Source organism: Dysidea avara, chromosome 11 (genome assembly GCF_963678975.1).
Source record: "Dysidea avara chromosome 11, odDysAvar1.4, whole genome shotgun sequence".
NCBI classification, from domain to species: Eukaryota; Metazoa; Porifera; class Demospongiae; order Dictyoceratida; family Dysideidae; genus Dysidea; species Dysidea avara.
The window spans coordinates 11142890-11161622 of record NC_089282.1 but is presented as its reverse complement, the minus strand read 5'-3'; the positions used below and the strand labels follow the sequence as shown (position 1 = coordinate 11161622).

Here is an 18733-nt window from a genome sequence, read left to right as displayed (position 1 = left end):
GATTACCACTGTTCAAAGATTGTTTAAAGATAACTTCAAGTATTGGAGATATTTCGACTGTTGTATTAGAGTATCTCGTGAGTAGGGACCCGCCGATTATGCTGGCATAATTATGAGCATAATAGGTACCTGAAAGCATTGAGCATAACGCTAGCATAATGGGTAGAATATTTTGTAACAGTACGAATTCTTGCTTATAAAAATAGCTATCACAGAAAGATCGATATACTCTAATAGAACAGTCAGTAACTCTAATAGAACAATCACATAGCTGACTGTTCTATTAGAGTATATCGATCTTTTCTGTGATATTCATTTTGACAAGTAAGGTTGTGCTTCAGCCACCTATTATTTATCCATAAACTGGAAATCATTAGCAGAGCATGAGAACTGAGGCATAAATAATTGGGCATAATTTGAGCATAATGGGTAAGTATTGAGCATATATTTTAGCACAGTGCAGCAGAGCATAATAGGTAAAATTATGAGCATAATCGGCGGGTCCCTACTCGTGAGGAGTCCCCTCTAAAATAGGAGAGGGCTCTTTCCCACCCCACCCCCCGCTCGTTATTAGTGGGTGCATGGTAATGCTTGAAAATTTCAGTGATTTACAATTTTCTGCTTGTAGCTAGCATACTTCATGCATGCTAGCCTGCATGTGGCATCAAGTACACTTTTGCTGCAGAGAAATGTAAAGTTGCGACTTCAGTCCTGAGGATTTCAGATTTTGTGACATGGTTGAGCAAGCGAATTCTAAATACTAGCTAAAGATTTCTTCAATTGAGTGCGCCTGCGCGAAATCAATTTTTTAGTGGAGGTGTGTCGCCGAAAGGAGGAGCTAGAGTCTAACACTACAGATGACGAAGAAGTTGATTTCTTGAAGAGAAGATTACATGTACAATGGATGAATCTTGTGAAGGTAATCAGTACAGATCAGACTAGCATATAGTTATCGCGGCCTTGTGGATGGGGCGGAGCGATGCGGGTAGAAGGGCGAATGTAAAGGTCAGGTTTATTGCCTCTGTTTGCGTAGCTGCAAACTTGTTACTGCAAGCTAATTAAGGGGTACCTTCAAAACCAAGTCCAAAGCTGGACCCCAGGCTGCTAAAATGATTCACAGGATACTTAGGTTTCCAGTTCCAGTTTCAAACTGGAGGCAGGTAATCCAAAGGCTGCAGCACATGTTGCTGTCAGACCTTCAGCGTTGGTCACTGTAAAGCTTTAATAACAATACTGCCTAAGCCTGGCCATGCAGGCGGTCGGGGGATATAACCTTAAAGTTTAATATTGAATTCAAGTTTAATTGCTTCATTATTGTTCAACTATCCCTCTATAGGGACCTGCAGTGAGGTAACAAGTTAGCCTGTGGTACCTGAAAAGTATGCCGAATTGAATGCAGAAAAATCCCAGACCAGGTGGTGACTTGCTCATTGACCTTAACATTCCCAGTTTAGAACACCGCAGACAAGTATCCAGTATCACCCTCCTCTACAAAATTGTTCATAATCTCATTGATATATCTCCTGTTGATTTAATCCCTGTCACTTCCAACACCAGAGGACATGACCAAAGATTTCATCACATCTATGCAAGGACCAATCAGTACAGTAATTCATTCTTCCCTAGATCAATAAGACTGTGGGATTCACTCCCACCTGACCTTATCCAACAACAATCATTACAAATTTTTAAGCACCAACTGAAATTATTATTACTTTCCCCTACCAATCAGTAATCCCATAATCAATCACATTGTAAAACATTTTGTATGCATGTTTCATATGTGCGTTAATCCTCAAACTGAAGCTGCACATTTCTTGGAAAATAAAAAAAATTGATCCACCTGGTCACGCATTACCACACACACTACCTGGTCCCAGACCAGGCCACACAGCCTGCATGGGATCTAGGATTTCCTCTGCATTCAGCCAGTACTTAACAATGATGACTTCTCATTTTTCTTTTTCATTAGGGTTTATAATTGTTCAAAAAAGGGACATCATTGTGCTTAATCACTGAACACTATCAACAAGGGGATAAACATCTTATGGAGGCTAACAAACTATGTAGCTAACGGCTAACCTCCTGGGCTAATTCAAAACATTCACTGTAACTAGGTATACAGTATATGTCAAGATGTTACCGAAAATGTGTGTCAGAATGGGTAAAGCCATTGGAGTTTCTGGCCCTTTTAATATCTACATGCCTTTCAGCTCACAAAAATGATTTTCAACCTTAAATGATAAACTCCTGCTTTCCTTTTGCTATAGGGACTTCTGAATCTGGCCGGTCTAGTATTATTCATGTGTCACAAGTTATAACATCATTTGTAACGTGGCCCTAACATTCCCAATATACAAATATTGATGTATAAAAGCTATACCAAGTTGGTTTTGGACATTTGATCAGGATTCATGACATGCCAACATTTCTGTAAATTGAGGTAGCATCATTGTATTTGCAAACAATTGCGCTACTCATATCACACCCAGGAAATTAGCCACTTAATGGTCACGAGATATGTGGTATACAATGAATATTAGTTCTAATAGAAATGTATTGAACATGCCTGCTCCAGCTGGCAACTTTGTCATGAACAAGTTAATAACAAATCCGCAAACTTCCTCATAAGCGTAGTAGCTAGTAATAAGCATAAGTTGTAGGGATAAGTGACAGTGGTGCAGATTTCTATGAGCAGTTTACAGTATGACCTTGAATAAAATTTTTTTTGCATAGTTACTGGTAAAGGACAGCCAATGTTCAACTAAGTTATAAAATCTTTCACCTGCAGCCTATGCCATTGGCCATGGGTGGATCTGAGAGGAGGCCAAGGGGGATTTGCCTCCCTTGAAAGCCCCCCTGGACTTACAGGACTATATTGACACCACTGCTGTATTCAGAAGTACAAAAAACCACAGTTATAAATGCACTTTACAGTTATAAATTGTATACTGTGAAGAAAGTGATGTAAATAAAGAACAGTCACAATTCTAATGTCATCAGTTCAAAATTAATCATAACATTATCTTATTTTATGCTTTACCATCAAACAGGCTTTATCTCAGATAGGCTTTATATGCTTTGCAAAGCATACACTTTTTAAGTGAAATATAAAAATGCCCCCAAATTCAAACCTAGGAGGTTTAATTTTAAACTTTTTCTCAGAAGATATCCAACTAATGGTTAGAAAATGTATGCACTTCATTCATCCAGCTATACCAAACAAAGTTACGCAAATGCCTGTCCCTGGGTACATATGCAAACAGTCACCCTGTATAAAATTTATAAGTGTACAAACAGTTTAGCACATTAGTTAAACACCCAAAGACATTTTCAGAATTTGTGTTTAACATGAAGATAAGTGCCATCACCCCCTAGGCTGATGGCAGTTGCCAATGCACCCAGGGGGTGACTAATGCCCCAAAGAAATCACAACGTATACATTACAGAAAATATAATTATATTAAATAGTAGTGATCAGTAAATTTATCCAGGTTTACCTAGTCGAGAATAGATATTGATAAGCTGTTCCAATCCTTATCGGACAAAAAGAATGTTGATAGGAAATAGTCTGAGTACTTGGTTGAATAAAATGTCTATGAATATACACTGAATTTCAAAGCATTTTTGACCTAAGAAATTGCTTGGGTTCATTCCATAAAATTTCAATGAAATTGACAATGCTATCTTCATGTTAAACAGAAAATTAATTAGAAATGCATTAGAATGCCATGAAAGCACTTTTCAAAACCTATTCATACACATTTCATGTAATTTACATTAATTGAAATATTATAAGTAAAAATTGTCCGGTAGTGGAAAACGTTTTCTGTGACGCATGCAATCACTGTTCTATTAGAGTATCTCAATCTTGTATGAAATGTTTAATAAAGATTGAGGTGGGGGCACTGCCCCCATGTACAACCCATTTTTGGTCTTATCACTGAGTTGCTGTGGTTGAACATTATATAATATTTGAATGCCATGCATTGTATAGGTAAAGTTAAGAGGGGTATGCACTTACTCCCTGGATCCTCCCCTGTAGCCTCTGTGTGTGTGCGTGCGTGCATGTGTAAGTCAGTTTTTGTGAAAGTTGACTATTCTCAGATTTGGCCACACAACAGATGTATCATATAGCAGTGCAATGCCAATAAGGATAAACAGATATGCTAACTAGCTATGTATGTAGCCTCTTAGCATAAAGTTTACTCTACGTGTGCAATAAAATATCTCCACCAGGGATGTGTGTGTCCATGTGATGCTTATCTGAAAATTCATCTGTAGTACAGTATCTGTAATATAAAACACATGGAGTCATGATCATAATATGATTGTGTATATATGCATAATTATGTGTAAATAATAATTACAATCCCATGCATATAATTTACATAATGGTGAAGATTTTAGCTAGAACTGTAGTATTGTAAGTTCAGCAAGACTAGTTATTTGCATGGAGCATGAAAGTTTGATGGATTACTTAGATTTTACTATGGACAAAAAGTTTGGTAAAACTTAAATTTGCCAAACTTTGGTTCCACCAATTTCTTGTTGTTTTCATTAAAGGCTTTTGATGCATATAGATGTCATAGCTATACATTTATGGTCAACAGTTGCATATATAATTGTGCCAAGCAGCTCTTCTTGATCACATGTTTATGTGGACATAATACAATTAGCAAGTACCCTATAAATATGATATAGCTAGACAAATAATTCTCAATAAATTTATGTTGCAGTCAGTAGTTATTTTTATACTCTGTTTAGTTACATGAAGATAGCCAAACCCCGGGCAGTTTCACACTATAAAGTGATTATACTAAGAGGTTTAATACTTTCTAGATTCTGAATGGCTACTTCAATTTTGTAGTACATAACTCTATGCACACACTGAAAAATTGCCACCTACCCAATTCTGGCTTGACTCCTAGGCCTCCTGTAATGACACACATTGTTGTTGCAATTATATACCAAACTCAGTTGCTATATGATTAATCTCTCTGCAAATTATATAGTGCAGCCGTGTTGCATGTACATTAATTCTACTATTAAACAGGTATCGAGTTGCAAAACTTTAAGAGACTGGACAGCACTGGTGAAGCAGTAAATCCAACTGGTCATGACCAGCAGGAAGATAAAACTGATGTTGAGGACATTGATGTACCATTATCACCAGCTGCTGTTAACACTGAAGGTATGAATAGTGTGCTGTAATATTGACAGTCAATAATAAAATAGGCTGAATATTATTATTATTAATGCTTTTATCATGTAAGGTATTGAGGAGACAGAAGATAACATTAATGATGATGAAGTTGATTTACTGTCACCAGCTGATGTTGACATCAAAATGGCACCCAAGATGCTGCGGTTACAATTTCCTAGAATAGATGAAGGTATATTATATAGTAGTGTGATTTCAATATGTATTCTATTTATTGACGTACTGGCATGGATGTGCATGTAAAGAATTTCTATGCATACTCACACTTAATATAGTACAATCCAGTGATGTAGCTGATGTGATGAGGAGAAAGCTTGAACGTCTTAATAGCAAGGCTACCATTAATGACAAAGGACCTGTTGATGCCTTTACTGTTATTTATCAAAGTGGCTTGGCTAGACAAATATCATGGCAAGCACAAGTTGAAGAGGCTGTTAAAGATGAAAGTGATGAATTTTGGAGAAAGGTATAGGGGTAGATAAGAATTGAGGTGCATGCATGACTGAACCACCATTCTTATATATTTCAGACAGCAGAAAAAACCCAACAACATAACCTGAACCGAACTGATGCTATCTTTGAGGTGTACACTGACCGTATCGTGGAGAAAACTAGGAGCTGTGACCGAGGATTACTGTGGATCGTTAGTCAGGACATCAGTGAATTTTCTGTATGTGTGTATGTGGTGTATGTAACAAGTGTTTCATTGTTACCATATTAGGCTGAGCTTTTTGTTTCACGTTTGCTGGACAGAGGAGCCAACACATCTGCTGCAGACCAAAATCTAAACACATCCCTTCATCATACTGCCAGGAAGGGATGGACTTCCATCACAAAGAAGTTACTGGAACATCAGAGTCTGCCACTTGCAACAAACAGACAAGGATCAATTCCACTAGAACTTGCTGTTATCAATGACCATGATGAGTGTGCCACCTTCCTTGTGAAGAGCATCGAACCAGAGAGGTAGACATGATTGTACATTAAGTGTTCATCATGAGCTTTATTTACAATGTGTTGTTCTAGAGTTCGGCAGTTATTCCAAGGAAATGAAGACAGTCCTTGCAAACTAAAATTTCATGCTCTATTAGACAAACCACACATGAAGGTTGATAGCTAGATGTTAAGCACCCTTCAAATTTAATAAATTGATATGATGTATATGCATGTGTAATCATTTGGGAATTGTATCATTCATTTAGACAACGGTGTTAGCAATCCTGGACACGATGATGCAACCACTGGAAGGAGAGCCAAACACTTACATTGTCTACTACCACATCCTTGATGGTGATCAAAATGGTTGTGCTCCTAACTGTAGAACCTTTGACAGTTCAGAGAAGTCTTGTCTTCACAAAATAGCCAAGAGCAATAACAAGGTATTCATCATGTGTGCTGCACTATAATAGTAAATACTTTCATAGGAAGTTGTGTATCATGATGCTGTCCGACTACTGCTGAAACGTAAATGGAAGAAATTTGCTAGATTTAGATTCTTGTAAGTTGCTATTAGAAATGGGATAAGTTAATGTGCTTCGTATACAGGAATCAATTCCTTTTCTTCTTGTTTCACACTGGTGTCATGACACTGGCATTGATTTTGGCAGCACGAGAAAATGATCCTAGTAATTATGATGATGGAGTAGACATCTTTCGTGGGATATGTGAAGCTGTTTTAATCTGCTGTATCTTGTATAATGTGATCGTAGAGATATACCAGATTAAAAAGTGAGTGACATTTAATTGGAGCCAATTAACTTGATCATTGTTCTTTTAGACACAAATGGTACTATTTTGCTGATTACTTTAATTACCTGGATCTTGGTGCTGTTGTGTTTCCTCTGTTGATTATTCCATTTCGTATACCAAACTTTTCGGTCCAGTGGGTTTTTGCCTCTCTTGGATATCTCTGTCAAACTCTGCGTGGCTTCAAGTATGCAGCAGTGTTCAGGTACAATACTGTACAACATTGAATGTTTCTGTGTATATTAGCTTCATTTAAGGTCTACTGGTGCTTATGTTCAAATCTTGATCAAAATACTTGTACAAGATATGGTACCATTTAGTGCAATATTTGGATTGTTCTTGTTCTCATTCACTGGTGCCTTTTATTTTGCACTGCGAGGAGAAGAATTCACTGACAGAACTTTGACTTCCACTAATTGTTCATCTTTTGACGATGGAGCTGAAAACTGTGTTACTAACTTTACCACAACTGAGTCTTCTAGTTTAGACATACATTCACATCTAACAATGTAAGCTGCCAATACTTTATAAAATATACATATGGCATATTATGTATAGGGAATATTATCATGTCTTGTTTACTTACCTTCGAGTCATGATTGAGGCAGAAGATATCATTGACGAGTACTTTGGGCCACAAGGCTATGAGTAGGCAGCATAGCTATGGTATTACACAGTAAATCATATTGTTGTATATAGGTGGTTGAGTGTGATCATTTATGTTGTGTTCCTGTTTCTGGTGATCACAGTTCTTTTGAACTTGTTGATTGCACAAATGTCAGACACCTACTCTAATGTACAGAGTGATGCTCAGAGGTCTCTGGTGATTAATAGAGCATGGATTGTAGCCAGAGTGGAACATAACACTCTCCTTGCTTTTGTAAGAATTCTCAGTTATGTACATGGTAATTAGGTTCAGATTATATATATGATAGGATTATAGAAGGAGAAACTACAGGAGTTGTGAGATTGTACGAAATCCTCATGGTAAGTAACTTTATTCATTTTAAACGATGTACTATTAGACATTTTGCACACATGTACACAGAACAATTAGATAAGTGGGAGGCTCCTCCACTCAATCAAGTTAGTAAAGAGTTAGAGAAAATTCAGAAGCTAATGAAACAACAAGAAGATGCTAGTAATGAATTTAGGTTAGCCATGCACTTGTGATGGTAACATATCAACTACTCAATGTTAACATACAGACAGAATGTGATGCAGGTACTGGCAGAACAACAGAAACTAATCCAACAGCTTCTTACTAAAAATGAAGAAACACAGTAAATATATTCGCTCTTTTGTTTTTATTTTTTATGTCGTATTGAGGTTTGAAAGTTTGCAGTTAACAATTTTCCTTTAAATGAACATTTATTTATCAATAATAGAGCATATGAATTGACAGTATTGGTGTGTGATGTAAGCTGAATTAATGCATAGCTACACACATCATTGCAATGTGGTGTAGTAATTCTATCATCACAGAAAATTATGTCACACTATAGCCATATCAGCTAGTGTGTTTTTGGTACAGATGTGTATGGGTGTGTGCATGATCAGTAGGAGACTCAACAGGCTAGGCAAGTTAATAGTATATGAGAAATTAGAAGGGAATGCAATAAAGGTGCTGTGACCATTAAATAGACAATGCAGTGCAAGAGCATGCAACATGGTGCTGCACAGTGCAGGGATGATATGGGGACTGGATGTCCACAAATGTGTTGCAGACCATTTTTCAGAGGAGAAGGAACCAACAGCTCCTGATTATTACAACTAACTTGTGCTCTGTTTCAGAAAACTTTTGTGAGACATGACCAAGTACACAACTGTCTTCCAGATAAGCAGCTGTAAAGAAACCCCATGGACTTAAAACTAAAAGTTTTTTCACCTATCAGTATATTATAATTATTATGCTTCAGATTTAAATGAAATGCCTACAAATAACTAACTACAAGTGCTGCATTTATATTATAAAGTAAACAGTATTTTTACAAACAAATTATGACTATACATATTTTGGTGCACCATATACATGGTGATTTTGTAACTAGCTATACACTAAAATTATTCATAGAAAATGGACATAAACAAACTGGAAATGAATGCAAGTGCCTAAGTATAACCGACAGTGTTGGAATACTTACTTTTTTAAATGTAACTCGTTACATATTACATATTATTTATTAAGGCTTTACAGCACAAGTGCTGAAGGTCTGTAGGGCACCTGGTCTTACAGCCTGTTTAAAGTTGTTACAGAAAGTGTGTCTGAAAAGGTGGAGAAAGGAGAAAAAATCCATGACTGGATCTAGGCAGCCTCGAACCTGCAGACATCTGATTAACACTCGAACGCTTACAGGAGTCTGCCAGGTGGTCAGGATGTTTTCTCTTTGTCAATTTCATGTATATGTACATGTATCCAAGGAACTCTATAGAGAGTGACTTATTATCTCAAAGTACCCCATGTGGAACCAAATGGATATTAGTTTATTTATTAAGGCTTACAACACAAGTGCTGAAAGTCTGTAGGACACCTGGTCCTACAGCCTGTTTAAAGTTGTTACATTAGTTACAGTTACATAATACCCATATAATAAAGTATTAATTAGCTAAACTATAATAATATAAAGGAAAAATTTGACTGAATTTTAAGTTCGATTAGGGATCATAGAAAAAAAGTAAGGAAACAAGGGAGGTCGCCTACACCTGCAGATACACTAGTGAACATAGGCGGATCTAGGAGACACTGTCAGGGGGGGCCAAGGGGGGGCAAGAAGTTTTAGTGCACAACAGTGTTTATTCTACTATGAGCTATGGGGAAATTCTAGAACACAAGTTATATTCATTTGCATAACCTTATTCAGCATATAGCTGGATGAACGATGGACATACAGTTTGTAAAACTGTAGTTGGAGAAAATTTTAAAAATCAGACCTCCCAGGTTTGAATTTCAGAGCATTTTTGATAATGCTTAGCTTAAAAGTGTATGATTTGCAATGCGTACAAAGATTGGTTAGCCTATCTGAGATAACCTGTTTGATGGTAAAGTGTATACCAAATCAAAATAAGGAGTAGCTAACATTGTTACGATTTGTAAAATTTGTAAATTGATGACATCAGAATTGCGACTATTCTATTAGAGTAGTGACTGCTCTATTAGAGTATCTCGATCCTTGCACAAAATTCAAATTTATTTGCCTCACTTTCTTTACAGTGTACAGTTTAACTATAAATGTTAGGCACATTTATAAGCGTTGTCTTCTATTTGCCAATTGGCTTTCTGTACTTCTAAATGCAGTGTGAATGCATGATTCTAGTTTCTGGTATACATATGGTACTGTAGGTCCAAGGGGGGCCAGAGAAGGGCCAGGGGGGGCACAGCACCCCTTGGCCCCCCCTCAGATCCGCCTATGCTAGTGAACATCTAATCCCTAATCCAGTCTGTATCCCAAGACCAAGACTGAATTAGGGATTAAATGTTCACTAGTGTATCTGCAGGCAGCGGCGGAGGAAGTAGTTGATATGAGGGGGGGCTGGGCTGACCCAGACTTATTTCTACAGTTTGGTAAGGTGAGACCAAAAAAAAAAAAAAAAAAAAAAAAAAGGTCGCAACCACCTGACAAGAGCTTTCCACCTCACCAGCTACCATTTCTAGCTGATAAACTACATAAAAATCCTTTCATAGCTCGCTACACACTGACTACTTTATTAGAGTGACTGCTCTATTAGAGTATCTCGATCTTTATCACGGTTTTCAGCCCCACTCAAAGAAAGATCATTTCGGTGAGATATCATTCTGAGGGGGGGCTAAGCCCCCCCTCAGCAGACCGAGGGGGGGCTTTAGCCCCCTAGCCCCCCCCCTTTCCGCCGCCTATGTCTGCAGGTGTAGCTAGGCGATCTCCCTTGTTTCCTTACCTTTTTTTTGCTATGATCCCTAATCGAACTTAACATTTCAAATTTTTCCTTTAACTTGTTTGCTTACTTTTTTGGTAACATTATTATGATTGGTGAAGCCACGCATACCGCATCAAAAGAAAGGATGGGGCCTTAATTAATTCTTCGCTTGAGCGCGCGCCCCAGCTATCAAAACTGCTTCGAAAGTGCAGTGGCCATTACGCTTCGCTTTCAGCTGTGTTCAGCCCAATCCACAGCGCTACAGACGAAAAACAGTAGAAGAAGTGCCTCTGCAACAATCCAGTCAACTCGAAAATACGACGATTCGCGCGCCCACAACTATCAATTACTGCCTCGAAAGTGCAGCGGCCATTACTCTTCGCTTTCGGTTATATTCAGCCCGTTACACAGCGTTACAAGCAAAGAACAGTGTTAGAATAATCTCTGCAATCATAGATATTAGAGGCGCGTAATGCTGCAATCAGTCTGCTCACCACGGAAAATACGGACAATTCCCGTTTACAAACGTACTGTAGGGAAGCCATGCATCGTGCTACCGCGAATCGACACTTTAGGCTGTCAGCAAAAAGAAATGGGACACAAAGGAGGATAAAGGTAAGTCCATGATGCATGCATTGTACGTACTGCGGTATGCCAAAAGGCACGTCTTGGGATGAAGCGACGTTGAACAGTGAAAAAATTAAGCCCATAGCCTTAGCCGTTATCGAGTTACACTTGCCTGCCTGCCTGCCTATGCAGGCAGGCAGGCAGGCAGGCAGGCAGGCAGGCAGGCAGGCAGGCAGGCAGGCAGGCAGGCAGGCAGGCAGGCAGGCAGGCAGGCAGGCAGGCAGGCAGGCAGGCAGGCAGGCAGGCAGGCAGGCAGGCAGGCAGGCAGGCAGGCAGGCAGGCAGGCAGGCAGGCAGGCAGGCAGGCAGGCAGGCAGGCAGGCAGGCAGGCAGGCAGGCAGGCAGGCAGGCAGGCAGGCAGGCAGGCAGGCAGGCAGGCAGGCAGGCAGGCAGGCAGGCAGGCAGGCAGGCAGGCAGGCAGGCAGGCAGGCAGGCAGGCAGGCAGGCAGGCAGGCAGTAGAAAATGCCATTGAAAAAAATTTTTAAAATTTTTTGTAACTATTTATTGCAACCCTTTAGGATCATACTGAAGGCACTTTTGGGCTTGGTTATACCTAACCAATACTGCCAAGGTGCTAGGATGGAGTTGTGAAGCTGGTTTTTGGGTGAATTTTTTGGCTAGGTAAACCCAATTCTTCATGATCTCTAATATACGGTACTACCGTACTGTATGATTGCATATTATATTAGCTACTTTGTGTCCACAGCCTTAAACTGTCACGTGTGAAACTACCACTTTATCATGTGACATGATTGTGTTGTTGGACAATGTGCAAATCTTGGATATAAGCAAGAAACTGGTGAATAATACTATGATTATTAACTTCGTTACTTAAAGTAATAACATTACACATAATATTAGACTTGTTACAGTAATTTCATTACTTAGGTAACACGTTACATTTGCAAGTAAAGTAACTTGAGTTATATTACCTGTTTTTACAGTATATTACTTCGAGTAATAATTATTACGTGACACGTTACTTATCCCCAACACTGAAACTGATATTGATACCTATTAGGCCTAAGATGGCAGCTCAGTTGCTGTAGTTGGCTATCTAACTTTACAAACCTATTAGCACGACTTTGTAATCAACATCATAGCTACAACAATTAAAGTATATAGTTAAAATCCCATATATAGTTAATAGGTCTCCTAGGTTTGAATTTAGGAGCATTTTCATAGCTATTTAGCTAACAAAATGCATGCTTTGCAAAGCATATGAAATTGATCAGATAAACCTGTTTGATGGTAAAGTGTACTTAATAATTTACAAAAATTGTCACAAGTCAGTTAATGACATTAGAATTGTGACTGTTCTATTAGAGTAGTGACTGCTCTATCAGATATTGTCGGTAGTAATTTAGCACAAAATTTCAAACTAAATTTGTCTCATTTTCTTCACAGTGTACAGTTTATAACTGTAATAGGCATTCTAGTATCCGAGATTTTTTAATAAAAAATTTCTCCGTATATTCCCTAATAGAACCCTGGCACAATACAACAACTCGCGTTTAACTTGGGATTGCTCCGTAGTCCGAGCTCCAATGAGGATGAAAATCGCTATAGGATTTGTCCACACGTTGATCATCATGTAAATCTTTGTCGTGCGCGTTACATATAAGTTTTGTGTTGTTTTGTAATCTTTATAAGCCTTGTCGTAATGTATGTAGAATACTTTAAAACTTAAAAAAACGTAGTGTCGGGTGGAAGGTGCGTAGTTAATTTGCTCGGGTTAGCGATTTTCAGCTCCAGAGCAATTTTCTGATGGTTGTGTCATCAGCTCAAAAATACAAAGTCAGCATAACAATGCCGTAATTGAAACCACAACTCCACCTTAGGTATTGTTGCATCATTGTGGCACCTCCACTTTAGTTGTTTACCTTTAAGTTGTTAACTTGATGTTTTTACTTACTTGAGATAGCCTCTTGCCTGTGGGTATGCACCATTGTATTGAGAAGTGTGCAGTAGGTGAAACATATTTGCTCACTACAAAGCATACAAAGACAGGCCCGTAGCCAGGGGGGGTTCGGGGGGTTCTGAAGAACCGCCCTCTTGGAAAAAAGGTCCACAATTTCAGTAAAAAGGTCCACAATTTTAGCATAAAGGTCCATAATTTAACCAAAAAGATCCACAATTTTAGTATAGCTACAAGTCCAAATTTTCAGGAGCAAAAGTCCATTAGCTACAGTTTACTAGATAGCACTAATAAGAAGCTAAATTAAGTGCTCCAAGTAACTTATTCAGTGCTTGTATTAAATGCAATGCAAGATCGAGATACTCTAATAGAGCAGTCAACCACTCTAATAGAACAATCACTCTAATAGAACAATCACGATTACATTTTCTTTTAAAAGCTACTTAATTTACATGTAGATTGTCTAAACCGAGCTTTCATTAAAATATAAGACAAGCCTCTCCATACAGAGCCCACGAATAGCACCCATACTTCAACTCCATGCAATGTGTAAATTTCATTGTTTAAGACACCCTTTGTTCTGCTCCACTGCCCCTGTTGATCATGGCAGAGTGCTCAATCTTTCCCATTCTTATTCACTGTGACATTCCAATATATTATATTTAGATACATGCATGTGCAGATGGTATAATTACAGTAGCAGTATAGAGATATTTTTCCAGATATCATCTGGTCTTCAGCTTACCTAAAAAATTGTTATTTATTGACTGAAATGCCACTAAATTCAACCTCTTAGTACCTATTTTCAAAAAATTTCTTGGGGGGCATGCCCCTAGACCCCATAGTTTCAGCATGCTGGGTGCGCACACCATAATATAAGGCCACTCCAAATAAATTCTCTGCTTCCCGTCCTGGACTCAAGCATATTTGCATGCGGGCAAGCGGTCCATTTCCATTATTTCATTATAAGATTGACAGCTTTTCAAACCATTATTTGCCTGGCACAACCATAAAAAAATTGCATAAAAGCATGCTTACGCTTGTTCCTTCCTTTTTAAGTTGCAAAAATAGCACAAATGTGAAGTTTGCGCTGACTTGATAGCACTGCATGAGCTGACATGAGGTATGCAACAATAACCGGAAAATAATGGAAGAATACGGAATAATGGAATAGTTAGAGCTGACAGTAACTAGATGCGGGCGGTGGACGGGAAACAGAGAATTTATTTGGAGTGGCCTAATCTGAAACATGTCATATAAAAAGGTCCACTTTTCTTCTAAAAGAACCTACCCAGATAAAAGTCTGGCTACGGCCCTGAAAGATCGCTGAGATCCGATAGCATCTGAAGTTTCTCTCATATGTACAAACTTGCAGCTAGAAGCAACTGCAGTTTCAAGACAGTCCAGATTGCTAGATGGCTTCCTGATTCAATTGTGCCATTATTCTCTTTAAAATGTATGGGGAGCCCCAGAGAAAAAATGTATTTTTTTTCAGTTTTTAAAGCACTGTGCATGCCAAAGTATCCAACAAACTATATATTTCGAGATCGGCAATCAATACTCTATCTATTGAGCATATAAAAAGTCCATTTTTCCAAAATTTAAAAATCGGGCTGGAATGCCTACTGTAAAGTGCATTTATAACTGTTGTCTTCTATTTGCCTGTTGGCCTTCTATACTTCTGAATACAGTGTGAATGCATGATTCCTGTTTCTGATGCCAATATGGTCCTGCAATTCCCCCCTTCAGATCTGCCTATGAACGGACAGAATAGTTTATGATCAACATAGTTGCTATTGCCAATCCCTAGGCTGCTGGGCGGGTCAACTTTCGTTACTGGATTTCTACCATGGACAATCGTACACTAAGGTAGGATCACTGGCACTGCAACCGCAAAATCTCGTCGCAGGTAGTTGCTTATGGTTCGAGCTATCATACGTATGAATACATTTGGGGTCGCTTCAGTTGGGGATTCATTATGGGCGTAGGGAGGGGGGTTCAAAGGGGTTCAGGAACACCCTCCCCCCCCCTGTAATTTCAACTGAAGTAGAACCCTAACACACCATTTAGTGTGGCAGGACTGTGACAAAATGAGTGAGTAATATAGTGTAATAGCACAGCACAACAATTGATAAAGCTTGCATTCATCTCTCAGGGAAGGATTTACAGAGGTAACACGAGTTCTCCTCAAAAGATCATAGCTGTACTCTAACAGAGCAGTCTAATATAACATGCATGTAAATATCCATATCCATATGAAGTTTTTCAGACATTCTAACATTAAATACAAAACTGAGCATGACCTTATACTGCTGTAGCTTTGGTGTGCAATGTTTAAAGATATAAAACTCCAGTAATTTATCAATTGTGTTATGCAAAAATTCATGCTATGCATATTTGTATATAGTTATAATGTTTTGATTGTAAGTCACGACATATTTGTATCAGTGGATTTATGGTTTCTATACCAGTGAGATACAGTAACTATAATTGCAGATTACTAAATTTGTCTATGTTGTCTGTTTCCATGCCAGGAGCACTTATATGCATGCATTATAATTAATGTACTTTTTGCATAAAAATAGCATATTTGCTGAGTTTTGATTCATTAAAATATTGAAAGTCTCTCAGCGGCTGGGGGCTGTGCCCCCCAGACCCCTGCTTCTGGTAACTCAATACTGCTGTTGGAACCCCCCTTCAAAAAATCCTGGCTATGCCCCTGGGATATGCGTCAGGTTTGTGGATGGTTTATACCAAATTTATCCATAATGGTGGCTAGCTATAGAGCTTCAATTTTGTGGCATACAGAGAATGCCAATGTATATGCTTTGTATTGACCTACCAGTATTAGGGAACTTCCACAGTTACCCATATATACCAAATAGCTTACTATATATTCGTAAATAATAGCTAAAAGATATAGCTATTGAATCATTATACTCTGCTTTGCGTGTATTGCAATGCATGCATATTCTGAAAGTAGTTTACAATGAAAATAAGCAACTATTCACGATTGATGCATGGTTATCATGCAGTTGTCACAGATGATGATGATGATGATCTACATGCAAATGAAAAGGTTGTTTATGCAAATGTATACTGTCATTAAGTGTATGTGTAGAATTGAATTAGTGTTTCTTTTTCTTGTGATATACCAACTTACACAGTAGTAGCTACTCTGCTCTACCAAAGATTATCATCACACCTAGAGGAAACGTGCATGCCGGCTATGTCTCACTATAAACAATAGTTACATTTGGTGCCTAGGTTCATACTGATTTGCTGGTGTGGCTACATTTGATTATTCTATTAGAGTAGTTGCAAGGAGCACTATCTCACTATAATATAAGGACCCACAAAGGAGGCTATTTGACAATAATAAGTATATCCGCATGATCATTAGAAAACCGACAACTACTGATGAATCATTGCTTGGAGAATAACAGCTGGAAAACTGAACTGGCCTCAAGAGTACATTATACCAACTTCAATGAACTTGTAATCCCCTTTAACACAGCTAGGTGGATAAAAGCCATGCCCTAATCCATAACTCTTTCCCCAAATCAACTGCTTCCTCCTCCAGGCTTCAGGCTACATCACAACCCCATCCACCATCAACAAACAACATATACTCCTACTTTGTCAGGATGTGGCAGTTATGGAATGCCTCAGTAGCGGTCCTCGGTATACTTAATTCACTTCTTTCTTCCTATACATGTACAGTAGTCACTTGATTAAATAGTAAATGAACTGGCATAGGATTCCCCATATCTTCATGCAGAACCTTGAAGATATGCATAGAAACTTGAGATATAGACATGAGATTCCCATGCAATACTAATTATAGAGAAGGCCACTCGCTGTTGAAACAATCTAGCTACCCATGCAGTTTTTATTGTGGGTACTGATGAAATTACTAATCCTGAACCATTTTTCTTCAGTAGTTGTGAGTCAGTCATGAAATCAGTACTAAAAATTCAATGAAAAAAAATTTAAATGTTTTTAATGACCCAATAAATTTTTTTCACAATATATTATTGTTTCATAGAATTTTCAGTACTAATTTTGAAAACGATGATGAAAACGCAGGTTCATTTTATTACAATTTAATTTATGACACCAATTTTTCATTAGATTTTTTAGTATAAAATTTTAAATGACCCACTTCATTAGATTTTCACACTGAAAAAACGTTCCAGTAGAAACTATACAGGAGTTGTGAGATCATATGAAATCCTCATGGTAAGTAACTTTATTCATTTTAAACTATTAGACATTCTGCACACTTGTACACAGAACAATTAGATAAGTGGGAGGCTCCTCCATTCAATAAAGTTAGTAAAGAGCTAATTAGAGAAACTTCGGAAGCTAATGAAACAACAACAAGATGCTATAGTAATGAATTTAGGTTAGCCATGCACTTGTGATGGTAACATAACTACTTAATGTTAACATATAGACAGAATGTGATGCAGGTACTGGCAGAACAACAGAAACTAATCCAACAGCTTCTTACTAAAAATGAAGAAAGACAGTAAATATATTGTATTTGCTATTTTGGTTTTATGTGGTATTAAAGTTTGAAAGTTTGCAGAAAATTAACAACTTCTCTTTAAATGAACATTTGTTTTAAATAATTGAACATAATATGAACAGCATGTGATGTAATTAAATGCTTAGCTACAATGCAAATGTGGTGTACATCATCAAATGCACAGAAAATTATTTCACACCAGCTAGAGTGTTTTTGGTGCCAATATAGCCATATAATTGTGTGAATGTGGATCGGTGTTTTTCAACACCATATCGGTCAGCATCTCCACGAGGTGACCCATGGGCAACAGCTTTTAGCCAGCTAAGCTGACAATGATCATGAGGTTGGATTACTATGTGCCAACCCCAGGATGTCGCCTGATGGTATTACTTGGTACACACCAACCTTGTGCCCATGTGGCAAGGCTCCCAGGGGATACTGAAGTCTGCACACAGCTTGGTGGACATTGCCATAATGCCTGGGCACATGCTGCTACTGGAATTCAATAGGTCCTCTGGCTTCTGTGTGACTGTGCCATGACCATTGCCAGTAAACCAAGTGTGCACTGGTGGCATGACTGTCCACTTTTGCTGCTGTCTGTCCCTAGGAAGGCCACATGACCCAGAGAGAAAGAAGTGTGTGCGTACGTGTGTGTGTGCATGTGTAAGTGCGTGCGTGATCAGTAGGAAACTCAACAGGGTAGTACAAAACATTTAGAAGTGAATGTGATAAAGGTGTTATGAGTGTATTAAAGAGAGATAATACCATGTAGTTCAAGAACGGCATGGTGCTG

The 18733-nt window shown here is 38.3% G+C and overlaps 1 protein-coding gene across 2 annotated transcripts; it reads left to right on the top strand.

Moving 5' to 3' along the window:
- The first annotated feature begins 801 nt into the window (after positions 1-801).
- Positions 802-17971, top strand: LOC136238308 (transient receptor potential cation channel subfamily A member 1-like). Of its 2 annotated transcripts, none has more exons than XM_066028719.1 (17): positions 802-919; positions 5057-5194; positions 5277-5396; positions 5500-5690; positions 5754-5894; positions 5946-6190; positions 6251-6332; positions 6427-6603; positions 6649-6722; positions 6770-6952; positions 7002-7175; positions 7228-7479; positions 7529-7618; positions 7670-7850; positions 7906-7957; positions 8019-8124; positions 17866-17971. In XM_066028719.1, the coding sequence occupies exons 1-17, from the start codon at positions 901-903 to the stop codon at positions 17942-17944; spliced, it is 2304 nt and encodes a 767-aa protein (XP_065884791.1). In that variant the 5' UTR covers positions 802-900; the 3' UTR covers positions 17945-17971. The 2 variants fall into 2 exon arrangements, with proteins under 2 accessions (XP_065884791.1, XP_065884790.1); XM_066028718.1 differs by lacking the exon at positions 17866-17971 and adding an exon at positions 8179-8377.
- Positions 17972-18733: the final 762 nt, after the last annotated feature.

Bases quoted from the DNA above. Each gene is read 5' to 3' on its own strand.
- LOC136238308 (XM_066028719.1), top strand. The intron at 6,953-7,001 runs GTGAGTGACATT...TTGTTCTTTTAG, and splicing joins GAGATATACCAGATTAAAAA to ACACAAATGGTACTATTTTG. The intron at 7,958-8,018 runs GTAAGTAACTTT...ACATGTACACAG, and splicing joins GATTGTACGAAATCCTCATG to AACAATTAGATAAGTGGGAG.